The sequence below is a fragment of the Heterodontus francisci genome, chromosome 5 (genome assembly GCF_036365525.1).
Source record: "Heterodontus francisci isolate sHetFra1 chromosome 5, sHetFra1.hap1, whole genome shotgun sequence".
Classification (NCBI taxonomy): Eukaryota; Metazoa; Chordata; class Chondrichthyes; order Heterodontiformes; family Heterodontidae; genus Heterodontus; species Heterodontus francisci.
The window spans coordinates 53145236-53159590 of NC_090375.1; the positions used below are offsets into that span (position 1 = coordinate 53145236).

The 14355-nt window shown below is 43.9% G+C and overlaps 1 protein-coding gene across 6 annotated transcripts in view; it reads right to left on the reverse strand.

The window, feature by feature from the left end:
* Positions 1-4513: 4513 nt before the first annotated feature.
* map3k22 (mitogen-activated protein kinase kinase kinase 22) overlaps positions 4514-14355 on the reverse strand; it is a 138351-nt gene continuing 128509 nt past the window's right edge. For all 6 annotated transcript variants that reach the window (XM_068031424.1, XM_068031427.1, XM_068031422.1 and 3 more), the window contains 2 exons: positions 6055-6232; positions 4514-5478 (listed from right to left, as the gene is read on the reverse strand). In XM_068031424.1, coding sequence (XP_067887525.1) covers positions 5250-5478; positions 6055-6232 — 407 coding nt within the window. In that variant the 3' untranslated portion in view covers positions 4514-5249. The remainder of the gene's footprint in view (positions 5479-6054; positions 6233-14355) is intronic.

Consider the following 14355-nt stretch of genomic DNA (forward strand, 5'->3'; position numbering starts at 1 on the left):
TTCTAAATGGATTCTGGGCCAAACATGGGATTACCCTGGTTTTTGGGCAGTGGGGTCGCAATTCACTACCTGCCACACTGGTTTCGTTGGTGGAGGCCAACATGTAAATTTTGTGCTGGTGCCTCATTACCATTATTGTAGCCTGGGCCCGAACATCTGCCATCCTGCTGGCTGCCTGGCAGCAAAATGTAGGGCCTGACAGCTCACAAGGCATCCATGTGTTGCAACTAGTCTCCAGCTCTTAAAGGCAGACTGATCCTATTAAAGGGAAGCTGCAACACTGAACTGAAGGCTGACAGCAAGTGATTTTGGAACACTGAAGATCAAGAAAAATGGCACACCAGGCAAGGGAGGGTGCTCCAAGATTTAGTGACACCACGTTGGAGGCTCTACTGACACTGCTGGAGTGCAGAAGAGGTCAGGTTTCTGAGAGATGTAGAGTACATAGAAAATAGGAGCAGGAATAGGCCATTCGGCCCTTCGAGCCTGCTCCGCCATTCATTATGATCATGGCTGATCATCCAACACAGTAACCTGTTCCCGCTTTCGCCCCATATCCTTTGATCCCTTTAAACCCAAGAGCTATATCTAACTCCTTCGTGAAAACATACAATGTTTTGGCCTCAACTGCTTTCTGTGGTAGCGAATTTCACAGGCTCGCCACTCTGAGTGAAGAAATGTCTCCTTATCTCAATCCTGAATGGTTTACCCCGTATCCTTAGACTATGACCCCTGGTTCTGGACTCCCCACCATCGGGAACATCCTTCCTGCATCTACCCTGTCATGCCCTGTTACAATTTTATAGGTTTCTATGAGGTCCCCCCTCACTCTTCTGAACTCCAGCAAATATAATCCTAACCGATTCAATCTCTCCTCATACGTCAGTCCCACCATCCCAGGGATCAGTCTAGTAAACCTTTGCTGCACTCCCTCTATAGCAAGAACATCCTTGCTCAGATAAGGAGACCAAAACTGCACACAATATTCCAGGTGTGACCTCACCAAGGCCCTGTATAATTGCATCAAGACATCCCTGCACCTATACTTGAATCCTCTCGCTATTAAGGTAAACATACCATTTGCCTTTTTTGCCACCTGTTGCACCTGCATGCTTACCTTCATCGACTGGTGTAAAAGAACACCCAGGCCTCATTGCATATTCCCCTCTCTCAGTTTATAGCCAGTCAGATAATAATCTGCCTTCCCGTTTTTGCTACCAAAGTGGATAACCTCACATTTATCCATATTATACTGCATCTGCCATGCATTTGCCCACTCACTCAACTTGTCCAAATCACTCTGAAGCCTTTCTGCATCCTCCTCACAACTCACCCTTTCACCCACTTTTGCGTCATCTGCAAATTTGGAGATATTACATTTAGTTCTAAATCATTAATATATATTGTGAATAGCTGGGGTCCCAGCACCAATTCCTGCGGTACTCCACTAGTCACTGCCTGCCATTCGGAAAAAGACCCATTTATCCCTACTCTTTGTTTCCTGTCTGCCAACCAATTTTCTATCCATCGCAATACACTACCCCCAATCCCGTGCGCTTTAATTTTACACGCTAATCTCTTATCCGGGACTTGGTCGAAAGCTTTCTGAAAGTCCAAATAAACCACATCCACTGGCTCCCCCTTATCAACTCTACTAGTTACATCCTCGAAGAATTCTAGTAGATTTGTCAAGCATGATTTCCCTTTCGTAAATCCATGCTGACTCTGTCCGATTCTACCACTGTTCTCCAAGTGCTCTGCTATAAAATCTTTGATAATGGACTCTAGAATTTTCCCCACTACTGACGTCAGGCTGACTGGTCCATAATTCCCTGCTTTCTTTCTACCTCCCTTTTTAAATAGTGGGGTTACATTAACTACCCTCCAATCTGTAGGAACTGTTCCATAGTCTGTAGAATCTTGGAAGATGACCACCAATGCATTCACTATTTCTAGGGCCACTTCCTTAAGTACTCTGGGATGCAGACCATCAGGCCCTGGGGATTTATCGGCCTTCAATCCCATCAATTTCCCCAACACCATTTCTCTACTAATACTGATTTCCTTCAGTTCTCTCTCACTAAACCCTGTGTTTCCCAACATTTCTGGTATGATATTTGGGTCCTCCTTTGTGAAGACAGAACCAAAGTATGCATTTACTTGGTCAGCCATTTCTTTGTTCTCCATAATAAATTCCCCTGTCTCTGACTGTAAGGGACCTACATTTGTCTTCACTAATCTTTTTCTCTTCACATACCTATAGAAACTTTTTCAGTCAGTTTTTATGTTCCCCGCAAGCTTGCTCTCGTACTCTGTTTTACCCTTCTTGCTCAATCCCTTGGTCCTCCTTTGCTGAATTCTAAACTGCTCCCAATCCTCAGGTCTCTTGTTTTTTCTGGTGAATTTATATGCATCTTCCTTGGATCTAATGCTATCGCTAATTTCCCTTCTAAGCCATGGTTTGGCTACCTTTCACGTTTTACTTTTGCGCCAGATGGGAGGCCCTCTCTCAGTGTCCTTCGAAAGGAGTGGAGCATGTGGCAAGGGAGGTGAGTACCTGGAGTCTGGCCCTGAGAACCTGGCAGCAGTGCCTCAAGAAGTTTAGTGATCTCACATGTGTGACCAATGATATCTGAAACCCACCACACCACCAACCTCTCAAGCTGTTCAGTGCACCGCACACCCATCACACCCAAGTGGTACTCACTAACATCAGGATTCACACCTACCATTCAGATTCACATATTGTGATGCCTGCCTCAGATCTACCTCTTGCTGCCTCCACATACTCCAGCTATGGCAGGTACATCATCCAAACAGAGTGCAACATAAGCACTGACATGCTTCTTTCTCTCTAGCAGAATGAGGTTGCCCATAACAGCAGGGAGACCCAAAGAACCAGCAGGAAAAGCTGGCATGACTCCATCCTGAGCCTCTTCAAGGAGATGATGCTTTGAAGCATGTGGCCAGCAGCAACAGAATTTGTGGCATCTGGTGCCACCAAGGCCATCCAGGATGATGGTAAGTTACTGCCTAATGCCCCTTCTCAACTCCCCTTTCACCCACATCCTGAGATGTGACAAGAAGTGAAAGTTGCAAATGGTGTGACCATGGGCTATTTGCCATCAAGCTAGTGCCGATTCATAACATTGAATAGCATGCTAGGGACACCCTTGTGGGTGCTCTTTTCACGATAGAGCGCTGTGCAGGCGATGCCAGAAGTGGCTGATGGCAAAGCGGACTTCAGCAAAGCGGCACTAGGCCACCTTAGCACCACTTCGGAAAATGAAGTTTGTCAATGGCCAGGATTTTACATGGGCGGACGGCAGCTGGTCACCGACTGAATTGTTGGTGGCGAACACGCTTCTGTCTCTCCTGGGGATCCATTCCGTATTTTACAGGTCCCCGGGCTTTAATTGTTCCGAGCAGGACTCAGATGTCCCGCCTCATTGAGCTGCTGGCCACTGCTGGGACTGTAGCCCAGCCAATCGCAGAGGAAGACATCGAGCCAGGAGTTAAGGTAAATTTTGGTTGCCTCGCCGGGGGTAAGCAGCCGGGCCCCGGCGAGGCAAGGGCGGTCAGTTAGGGGAAGGGGGGCATGCTGGGGCTGGTTGAGATAGCGGGGGCCGTTAGCAGCTGCCTAGGTTTCCCAGGTGGCTTTTCTAGACTCCAGGATGCCCGCTTGCCACACGTAAAATCCGCGTGGAGGCAGGCGAAGTCCCTTAAGTGGCCACTTAAGGGCCTTGATTGGCCTGGGGCAAGAGGCCATTTATCGCCCCCCCACCTCCCGACCCCCTCCGCTCCACGTAAAGGGCTCCACAAGAGCGGGTCAGGAAAGCCTCCTGGAGTCTCCCGCTCCATGTTATGCCACTCCCCCGCCACCATCCCACTCGTTGGGGTGGCGTAAAATTCCAGCTAATGTCTCTAAAAGTTTTCCCACCACAGACACTAGTTTGACTGGCTTGTAGTTGCTGGGTTTATTCCTTCCTCCTTTTTTAAAGAAGAATTTAATATTTGAATCTTCCAGTTCGTCGGCACCACCCCCTTATACAAGTCCTCTGCAATTTCCACCCTTACTTCCCTCAGATGTTAACAATGGGCGGCACAGTGGCGCATGGGCGGCACAGTGGCGCAGTGGTTAGCACCGCAGCCTCACAGTTCCAGCGACCTGGGTTCAATTCTGGGTACTGCCTGTGTGGAGTTTGCAAGTTCTCCCTGTGTCTGCGTGGGTTTCCTCCGGGTGCTCCGGTTTCCTCCCACATGCCAAAGACTTGCAGGTTGATAGGTAAATTGGCCATTATAAAATTGCCCCTAGTATAGGTAGGTGGTAGGGAAATATAGGGACAGGTGGAGATGTGGTAGGAATATGGAATTAGTGTAGGATTAGTATAAATGGGTGGTTGATGGTCGGCACGGACTCGGTGGGCCGAAGGGCCTGTTTCAGTGCTGTATCTCTAAACTAAACTAAACTAATATTTCATATACGTCGCCATTAGGAAAATTATTCAGACATTTCAATGATCCTTTAATTCCATCCAGTGAAAGGAGGATTTTTTTTTTTTACAAAATTCAACATGGCACTCAAGTAAACAAAGCTATATTTAAATTTCAGTATTATATACAGCCCGGTAGTAATTGAATAGAAAAAATGATAAGGAAAGGCTCAGCAACAGCGTATTTCAGTACCAGGAGACTGACATGTCTTGTTAAATCAGTTGATTGTGCTCCTAGTGCATCAAAAATCTGGTTCGTCTTTCCCTTGTTTGCCCGAATGTAGAAACGCAAAATGGAAAAAGAGTCCGGGGACATTTTGACGACATGCTTCCTTTTGGTAAGGAATTATAATGTCAGTCACACTGTGACGTCATTCAACTGTCGCACACACTGCTCAGTTGCATTTTAGACTCCAGGAACATGAGACAGTCTTGTTTTGGAAAAACCGCAGAGAACACAAAAAGCTAAGCGCAAATTCTGAGTTTTTAATGGATTTTTTCCAGTTTTCCTATCTCATGACTGACTCAAATCATTCCTCCCAGAGACTATAGGGATTTCTTACAAATATGAGAGTGTCACAGGAAGGAAAAAGCAGAACGTGCAACTGCATGAATTTGTTATGTGTATTTTTTTTTATAAACAATATATACAAGGCTAAAAAACCATTTCTTTGGAAAGCTGTAAAAGAGTTGGGAGTCATTTCAAAGTCCTACTCAGTGGTGTTACAACACTCCACAGCTCCAATGAACACTTGACTAGAGGTTATACTGAACAAAGGTGTGGCTCAGAAGTTCCTCTGCAGATGGTCTCCGTTTCTCCTCTACAAATATTTGCTTCAGGAACCCACGGCATGAGTTTGAGACACTATTTGGAAGCTGGGGCTTGGTTGGCTGGGTGGCAATTTTGAAGATGGCGGCCATGGCTTCGAACTCTGCCCAGGGAGGCTTCTCGGTCAGCATTTCCACAATGGTGCAGCCTACACTCCTTTATAAATAAAAAGAAAAACATATTAAAACACACACACATAAATCATAATGTAACAGCACTGTTGTCACTTGGTTTGTTTACTGAATCAGCACAGCATGGAAGTGCTTATATGCAATGTATCATTTATCCCTACTCTCTACTTAGGTGAAGTTCCACTAGCATTCACCAAAATGTCACCCATACTTCATGAGTGAACCCAAACAGTGAGTATCAATTGCATGAAGGAGTACCATTGCTGAATCCTGTTCTCACCCGAAGCCCAAACAATACAATAGAGGTCATAGGCCAACTGAAGGACATGATGTCAATTGCAACTGAACTACTAGTGTCCCAGCTGAGACAGCAAAGACCAAGAGATTGAACTCCACAAAGAATTGCCTTTATCATCTCCGTGTTTTGAAGGGTAATCTCAACAAATGTTTTGACATTTAACCCTTCATCATTATGAACAATTTTTCTGGATCAATCAACTTAGGCAGTTACCTTCATAAGCACAAGAAATGTTTGGATAAAAAAAAAAAATCACAACCCCTAATTATTTTCCATTCACGTTGCCCTCAGTATAATGCTTACCAGACATCTGCTTTCCTGCCGTATCCTTCTCCGCTGATAACCTCGGGGCTCATCCAGTAGGGTGTTCCAGTTACTGATTTAATCCCTGTCCCCGACATACAAATAGTCTGCAAACGTTTGCTGGCTCCAAAATCACCCAGTTTGACATTCCCTGCAGAGTCTCTCAAAATGTTGGCACCTATGACGAGAAAATAACTATATGAAGTGAATCACTTCAAAGTTCATGCAAAAAAACACAGTAAAACTATAGCAGCAATATTTGGTCGTAGTTAAATAGACCTGTCAGCCTGTAGTTTTAAAAAAATATGTATTCTCTGGATATGAGTGTTGCTAGCAAGGCCAGCATTTATTGCTCATTCCTTGAGAAGGTGGTAGTGTGCTTTCATCTTGAAATACTGCAGTCCATGTGGTGAAGGTACTCTCATAGTTCTGTTAGGTAGGGAATTCAGAATTTTGGCCGAGCGACGATGAAGGAATGACAGCATATACCAAATCAGGATGGTGTGTGACTTGGTGCAGAACTTGGAGGTGATGCTATTCCACATGCTGCCCTTCGTCCTCCTAAGTGGTGGAGCCCACTTGCCTTATAAGTTGCTGTCGAAAAAGCCTTGGCAGTTGCTGAAGTACTTCCTGTAGATAGCACACACTGCAGCCACGATGTGCCAGTGGTAAAGGAAGTGGATGTTTAAGGTGGTGGAAGGGATGCCAATTAATTGTCTTGGAATGGTATTGAACAGTGAGTATCGAGCTGTAGCATTAGGAAACAATTATACATACTACAAACTGTTACTGTGATCATTGGAACCTAATAACAGCAAGGTTCATGTGTCAATTTTCACTGCTATCCGTTAAACTTTTTTGTCCCCAAGGATTTACCCAACATTAGTAGGTAATCTAGGATCCTCCTAGGATGTCTTAAGTGGTGCATTCCATTTCAAATATTATATTTCTGCTTAATTTTTCTGTAAACTCACGGATATAAAAGTTTTTTCAACACTTAGCCTCTATGTAATGAAGCTTTTCTTGCCTTGTGGTTTCATTGTTGGACTTCAAAAAGCTTCCTGGCACTCAGTTGCTCTGGTAAAACCTCAACTGGGTTCCTGGAAGGAGGGAGCCCGTATTCTTCAGTAAGCATCAGGGTTTATGAGTCAGTACCTAGTCTGTGGTAGATAGAACTACCTGATAACACATGCAAACTCTGACTAGTACATGCACTAAAAACATAAGTTTGATCATGATTACCACTGCATAATCACTACACAACTTAAAATTTACATGAAAAACATTACCCTCCACTGATATGACACTCCATCAATGACACTGAACTGCTCTCTGATCTTTGTCTTTCTTGGTTAGTTGGTTGGACTCGGTTAAACCTTTTGCATTGAGGAATATTCCAATATCATGAATGAGCTGGTAAATGCTTTTCTGAATTTTAATGCTAAAAAAAATTGGAACTAAGATCTGAGGGCAACTGAACCAATTCATGAGTCACATTCCTGCGTGACAGCCAACATATGCAGACAGGAAAAATCCACTGGTTTCAAATAATTGCAGCTAATGTCAAAGGATTTCTATTATTGTGTGGGGAAAAACTTAGTGTGCCAAAAGCAACAAGGTTAGCCAGTAGGAAATGATCAGTCCTGATCAAGACTGAAGAAGCTCAAAACAAAATCTAGATACGGTGTGTTTTATACAAAAGTGATAAATGGTCTCATCAGATTCTCAAACAGGAGCTGGTTATTGGGGAAGCTATCTGGTCCTGAATTCATTGATTAGCATGAAACTGAGAAGAGGAAAATTTTAGTTTCATCCTCATATTTATTTCTCGTCATTGCCTCAGTCCTCCCTAACTCTGTAAACACCTCCAGTCCTACAAATCCCCCCGCCCCCTTGCTCCACTCCCAAACTCTCTATTCTAATGATCATGGTCTTCTGTGCATCCCTCATTCCCTTCATCTCACTATTGGTGGGCATGCCTTCAGGCATCTAGGTCCCATGCTCTGGAATTCCTTCCCTAAAACCCTCTACCTCTTCACACTGTAGTTCTTTCAGACCCTCCTTAAAACCCATCTTTGACCAAGATTTTAGTCACCCTTTCGTAGGAAATTCTTCTTTGCCTCATCATTCACTTATTGTTTGATTAAATCTCTATGAAGAGCCTAGGGATTTTTTTCTACATCATGAGTGCACGTTTTTAATGAACTTAGTGATCCTATCAGGAACAGTCATAAACTAGTTAGCAGTTAGTGACACTCTCCCTTTACTTTTTGTTCTTGTGAAGGGCCAAACTCCTTTCTAACATGCCACAGGCACTAGCAGCCCTCTGATAACTTCCCTAAATCACCATTCATCATTTGTGAGCCCTGCTAGTGAATGTTGGCAAGTTATTCCACCCTAAGTAATATCACAACAAAGACTGTTTCTGGCCTCAATCAGCATTCTGACTTTAGCACTGTAAGAAATCTATGACCAGATGACAATCAGTAGCTGGAACCATGCGGCTGAATTTTTCTGAGGAACTGCAAGTCCCTCCACTGGGGGCAAAAGCAGGAGCCGACCCCCTCCGGCAGGCAGCAGGACTGTGGTGGCATTTTGCCAGTGGCGGCCAATTAACAGTGCTTTGATTTTAAAAGTCTCATGCATGTTTTCAAATTCCTCCATCCCTAGCTCTACAGCCTCCTCCAGCCCCACAGCCTTCCGAGATCTCTGCGCTCCTCCAAATTCTGGCCTCTTGCGCATCGCTGATTTTAACTGCTGTAGCATTGGCAGCCATGCCTTCAGCTGCCTAGGCCCTAAGCTCTGGACTCCCTCTCTGAACATCTCTATCTTCCTAATGCTAGCTCTTGCTTTAAGATGCTCTGTAAACCAACTTAACTCTTCGACCAAATTTTGGTCACCTATCCTAATATTTCCTTATGAGGCTCAGTCCCAAATTTTGCTTGAGAATACTCCTATGAAGCACCTTTGGATGCTTCACTGCATTAAAATTACAACATAAATGCAAGTTGTTTTATGAGTCATCCATTATCTTATACACAGAATTAATTTCCAGTCAACAATGATGTGAATAAACAGTTAATTTGCTTTCGGTAGTATTGGCTGAAGGGGTTATATTGAGCAGAACACCATGAAACAACCTGCTCAATTTAAAATAGTGTTATGTGATTAGTAACATCCATCTCAATCACTGGAGTCAGCAGACAGAGTCTCAGTTTAGCATTTTGTCTATAAGGCAGTGTCTCAAGCAAATGCACTTACTGGTGCTGACTGAAGTAAAGCCTAGATTAAGTGTTTAAGACTTATGCTAAACCTTTACATACTGTTGGGTAGGCCTCAGTTGGAGTATTGTGTCCAATTCAAGGCACCACACTTAAGGAATGATGTCAAGGAGGGAGCAGAAGAGATTTGCTAGAATGATTCTAGGGACGAGGGACTTCAGTTGTGTAGAGAGACTAGAGAAGCTAGAATTGTTCTCTTTACAACAGAGAAAATTAAGTGTAGATTTAAGGGAGGTGTTCAAAGAGTTGCCACAGGCATTTTTGGGGCTGAATAACCTCCTTCTATGTTGTATGATAGGAACATAGAAGCAGGAGTAGGCCTTTCAGCCCATGAGTCCGCTCCGTCATTCTAGATTGTGGCAGATCGTCTACCTCAATGCCATATTCCCGCACTATCCCCATATCCTTTGATGCCATTAGCAACTATTAGCAAATCTATTGATCTCTGTCTTGAACTTACTCAGTGACTGAGCTTCCACCACCCTCTGGGACAGAGAATTCCAAAGATTCACCACCCTGTGAGTGAAGAAGTTCCTCCTCATCTCAGTCCTAAATGGCTTGCTCTTTATTCTGAGATTGTGTCCCCTGGACCCCACAGCCAGGGGAAACACCCTTTCTACATCTACCCTGTCTATCCCTTTAAGAATTTTCTAAGTTTCTATGAGATCGCCTCTCATTCTTCTAAACTCCAGAGTATACAGGCCCAACCTCCTCAATCTCTCCTCATAGTACAATCCACCATCCCAGGAATCAGTTTGGTGAACCTCTGCTGCACTCCCTCTATGGCAAATATATCCTTCCTCAGGCAAGGTGACCAGAACTGCAGACAATATTCCAGGTGCGGCCTCATCAATGCTCTATACAATTGAAGCAAGACTTCTTTACTCCTGTACTTAAAACCTCTGGCGATAAAGGCTAACATACCATTTGCCTTCCAAATTGCTTGCTGCACCTGTATGTTAGCTTTCAGTGACTTATGAACAAGGACACCTAGGCCCCTTTGTAATCAACACTTTCCAATCTCTTACCACTTAAGAAATACTCTACCTCCGTTCCTCCTACCAAAGTGGATAACGTCACACTTATCCACATTATATTCCATCTGCCATGTTCTTGCCCACTCACACAGCCTGTCCAAATTCCCTTGAAGCCTCTTTGCATCCTCCTCACAACACACATTCCCACCAAGTTTTGTGTCATCTGCAAACTTATAAATATTACAACTGATCCCCACATACAAATCATTGATATAGATTGTGAACAGCTAGGACCCAAGCGCTGATCCTTGCGGTAATCCACTAGTCACAGCATGCCAACCTGAGAATGACCCATTTACTCTCTGTTTTCTGCCTGTTACCCAATTCTCAATCCATGCTAGTATATCACCCCCAATCCCATGCACTTTAATTTTGCTTAGTAACCTCCTATGTGGGACTTTATCAAAATCCTTCTGAAAGTCCAAATACAATTCCCCCTTTGATCCTTTGTGTCCTCAGTTCTTCTAAATTTCAGTCCAAGACTTCAGCACATAATTTAGGCTAACACTTCAGTTCAGTACTGAGGGGGTGCTGCGTTTTCAGAGATGCCTTCTTTTGGATGAAATGTTAAACTGAGGCCCCATCTGCCTGTTCCGTTGAATGCAAAATTGTCCATGGCACTTTTTCCAAAGAGGAAGAAGTTCTTCTGGTGTTCTGGCCAACTTTCATCCCTCAACCAACACCACCAAAACAGATTAACTAGGCACTTACTGTTTTTGGAACCTTGTGTACAAATTAGCTATGTCATTTCCCTACATAAATAGTGACTGCACTTCAAAAGTAATTCATTGACTGTGAAACACTTTGGGGCATCCTGTGAAAGATGGTATAAAAATTCTTTCTAAAATCTTTTTGATTAAGCTTTGACTCACCCCTCCTAATCTATCTGGCCATGGCACAGTGTTCATTCCTTTATGTGTTCCTATTTGTGAAGTATCTTGGGTATATTTAGGGCAAAGATGCTATGAAAATACAAGTTGTTATTGCGACTACCAAACTTTGATGGGCTGCAGCTACTAGGGAAAAGAACCTGTAACAGACTTTCTAAAAAATATATGGAGCTGAATAAAATTCAATGTGAAGTTGCAATCAGCAAATGGAGCTTTTGACCATGTGGTGAAGCACCTTTTTGATGTCCCTATTTCCCCTCAGCTCTTCCTGTTGTGCTCATGTTTTGCAAATACATCAACTAAAATTATCTTTCCCTTACTGTGGTAATGCAGAAAAAAACAGCAGCCAAATTGCACACACTAAAATTCCACAGATATCAATGAGATAAATGATCAATTATTTTTTTTTTAAAGGGTAGAATGGTGGAGGGGTTTAGGAAGTGATTTCCAGAGTAAAGCTGATGTGGCTGAAGGCTGTGGCACTAATGCTGAGATGAAGGTGAGCAATGCTCAAAACGCCAGAGTTAGAGGACAGAGGTCTGCACAGGAAAAAATAAAGTTGGAGAAGATAGCAGAGATATGGTGAGGTGAGACCATGGAGGGATTTGAAGACAGCAATGAGTATTTTGAATGTAATATGTAGGGCTGCAGCAGTCAATGTAGGTCAGTGAGGTTAACAGTTAAGGAAGTATATTTTGGGCTTGCAGGGGACTGAGCTTTGGACAGTTGGGAGTTTATGGAAGCTGGCGATTAGGAGATCAGTGAAGTTCAGCTCTGTGTGGAACAGGACACTAATTTTACATATTATCTAATTCAGCATGAAGAAGTGTTCCAGAAGGGGGAATGGAGTCATTGACAAGGACAGCTATTGAGGACTGGGCCTCTCTTCCAAGTGAGCTCTCAACTACAGCTACAATATGAACCAGGATCTCGCTATGAGTAGTTGATTAGGACTAACCTTTAGAAATAGATAGGTCATCTCAAACAATATCAGCGAGCCTGCCCTTTCGCCTCATCACTTGAGCACTCATTATAAAACCTGACACATCCAACAACAATATGCATTCTGTCATATATTTTTTCCCAGTCTTACTTGCCATTTCAATCATCTGCCCTCCCATTGCTTGTTATCACCATCTATCATCTTAGTTGCCATGCCAATAAGCGTTTTCCAATTTAAAAAAATAGGAATTTTAATCCGGTGAGCAATCTAAAAGTTTTCAAGACCAAGAACCTAGGTCACTGCTTCATGACTGAGAATTTTTTCCCCTTCCTTTTCCTGGCCCTTCCCAATGGCAAGTCTTCCTGTAGAATGGAAAAGTAGAATGATTTCCTTATAACTTGATCCAACATTGTGCTATTGAGAAGTTATCAGCAAGGGCGATATCACCTTTTAAACAGGGTGGAACACAATTAAAATCGGCAGGAAGATGATCTGAGAGTGTGTGTTTGGCACAGACATATTATGTATGCTTTATCATTTTAAATGAGTGCTTCCTGATGAAAGTGACTTACAAGTGAATGAGTTTTGAGTGCGAGACACAGTACTGAGCACATAACAGAACAAAAGCCTTTCTATCAATCAGCTTGAAATTATGGAGTTTATTTTTTTAATTAGTGACTGATTTGTAGACAAATATCCAAACCTACTTGAGAGATTTTTAATAAGTAGAATGAGTACACTGAGGTTTCATTAAGCCATTCTGACGATATTTTTCTATGTTACAGGCACTATATAAATGCAAATTGTTGCTGCTATTGTAAGGAGCATTTTAAAATATTGGCTTCTTTAATTCCGTCATGATACATAAGGATTTAAAACGTGGTTAACTCGTAACTGCCCTTTGAAGCAGCCTGGCAAACCGTTCACTTTCACTTTTTCTTTGGCCTCCTTATCTCGAGAGACAATGGGTAAGTGCCTGGAGGTGGTCAGTGGTGTGTGGAGCAGCGCCTGGTGTGGCTATAAAGGCCAATTCTAGAGTGACAGGCTCTTCCACAGGTGCTGCAGAAAAGTTTGATTGTTGGGGCTGTTACACAGTTGGCTCTCCCCTTGCGCCTCTGTCTTTTTTCCTGCCAACTGCTAAGTCTCTTCGACTCGCCACATTTTAGCCCCGTCTTTATGGCTGCCCGCCAGCTCTGGCGAACGCTGGCAACTGACTCCCACGACTTGTGATCAATGTCACAGGATTTCATGTCGCGTTTGCAGACGTCTTTAAAGCGGAGACATGGACGGCTGATGGGTCTGATACCAGTGGCGAGCTCGCTGTACAATGTGTCTTTGGGGATCCTGCCATCTTCCATGTGGCTCACATGGCCAAGCCATCTCAAGCGCCGCTGACTCAGTAGTGTGTATAAGCTGGGGATGTTGGTTGCCTCGAGGACTTCTGTGTTGGAGATACGGTACTGCCACCTGATGCCAAGTATTCTCCGGAGGCAGCGAAGATGGAATGAATTGAGACGTCGCTCTTGGCTGACATACGTTGTCCAGGCCTCGCTGCCATAGAGCAAGGTACTGAGGACACAGGCTTGATACACTCGGACTTTTGTGTTCTGTGTCAGTGCGCCATTTTCCCACACTCTCTTGGCCAGTCTGGACATAGCAGTGGAAGCCTTTCCCATGCGCTTGTTGATTTCTGCATCTAGAGACAGGTGATAGTTGAGCCGAGGTAGGTGAACTCTTGAACCACTTCCAGAGCGTGGTCGCCAATATTGATGGATGGAGCATTTCTGACGTCCTGCCCCATGATGTTTGTTTTCTTGAGGCTGATGGTTAGGCCAAATTCATTGCAGGCAGCCGCAAACCTGTCGATGAGACTCTGCAGACACTCTTCAGTGTGAGATGTTAAAGCAGCATCGTCAGCAAAGAGGATGTCCCTGATGCGGACTTTCCGTACTTTGGACTTCGCTCTTAGACGGGCAAGGTTGAACAACCTGCCCCCTGATCTTGTGTGGAGGAAAATTCCTTCTCCCACTAAACGGGCTATAACAGTTTAAGAAGGTTCATCACCATTTTCTCAAGGGCAACTAGGGATGGGCAACAAATACAGGCCTTGCCAATGACACCTTCATCCCCAGAATGAATATAAAAAATAC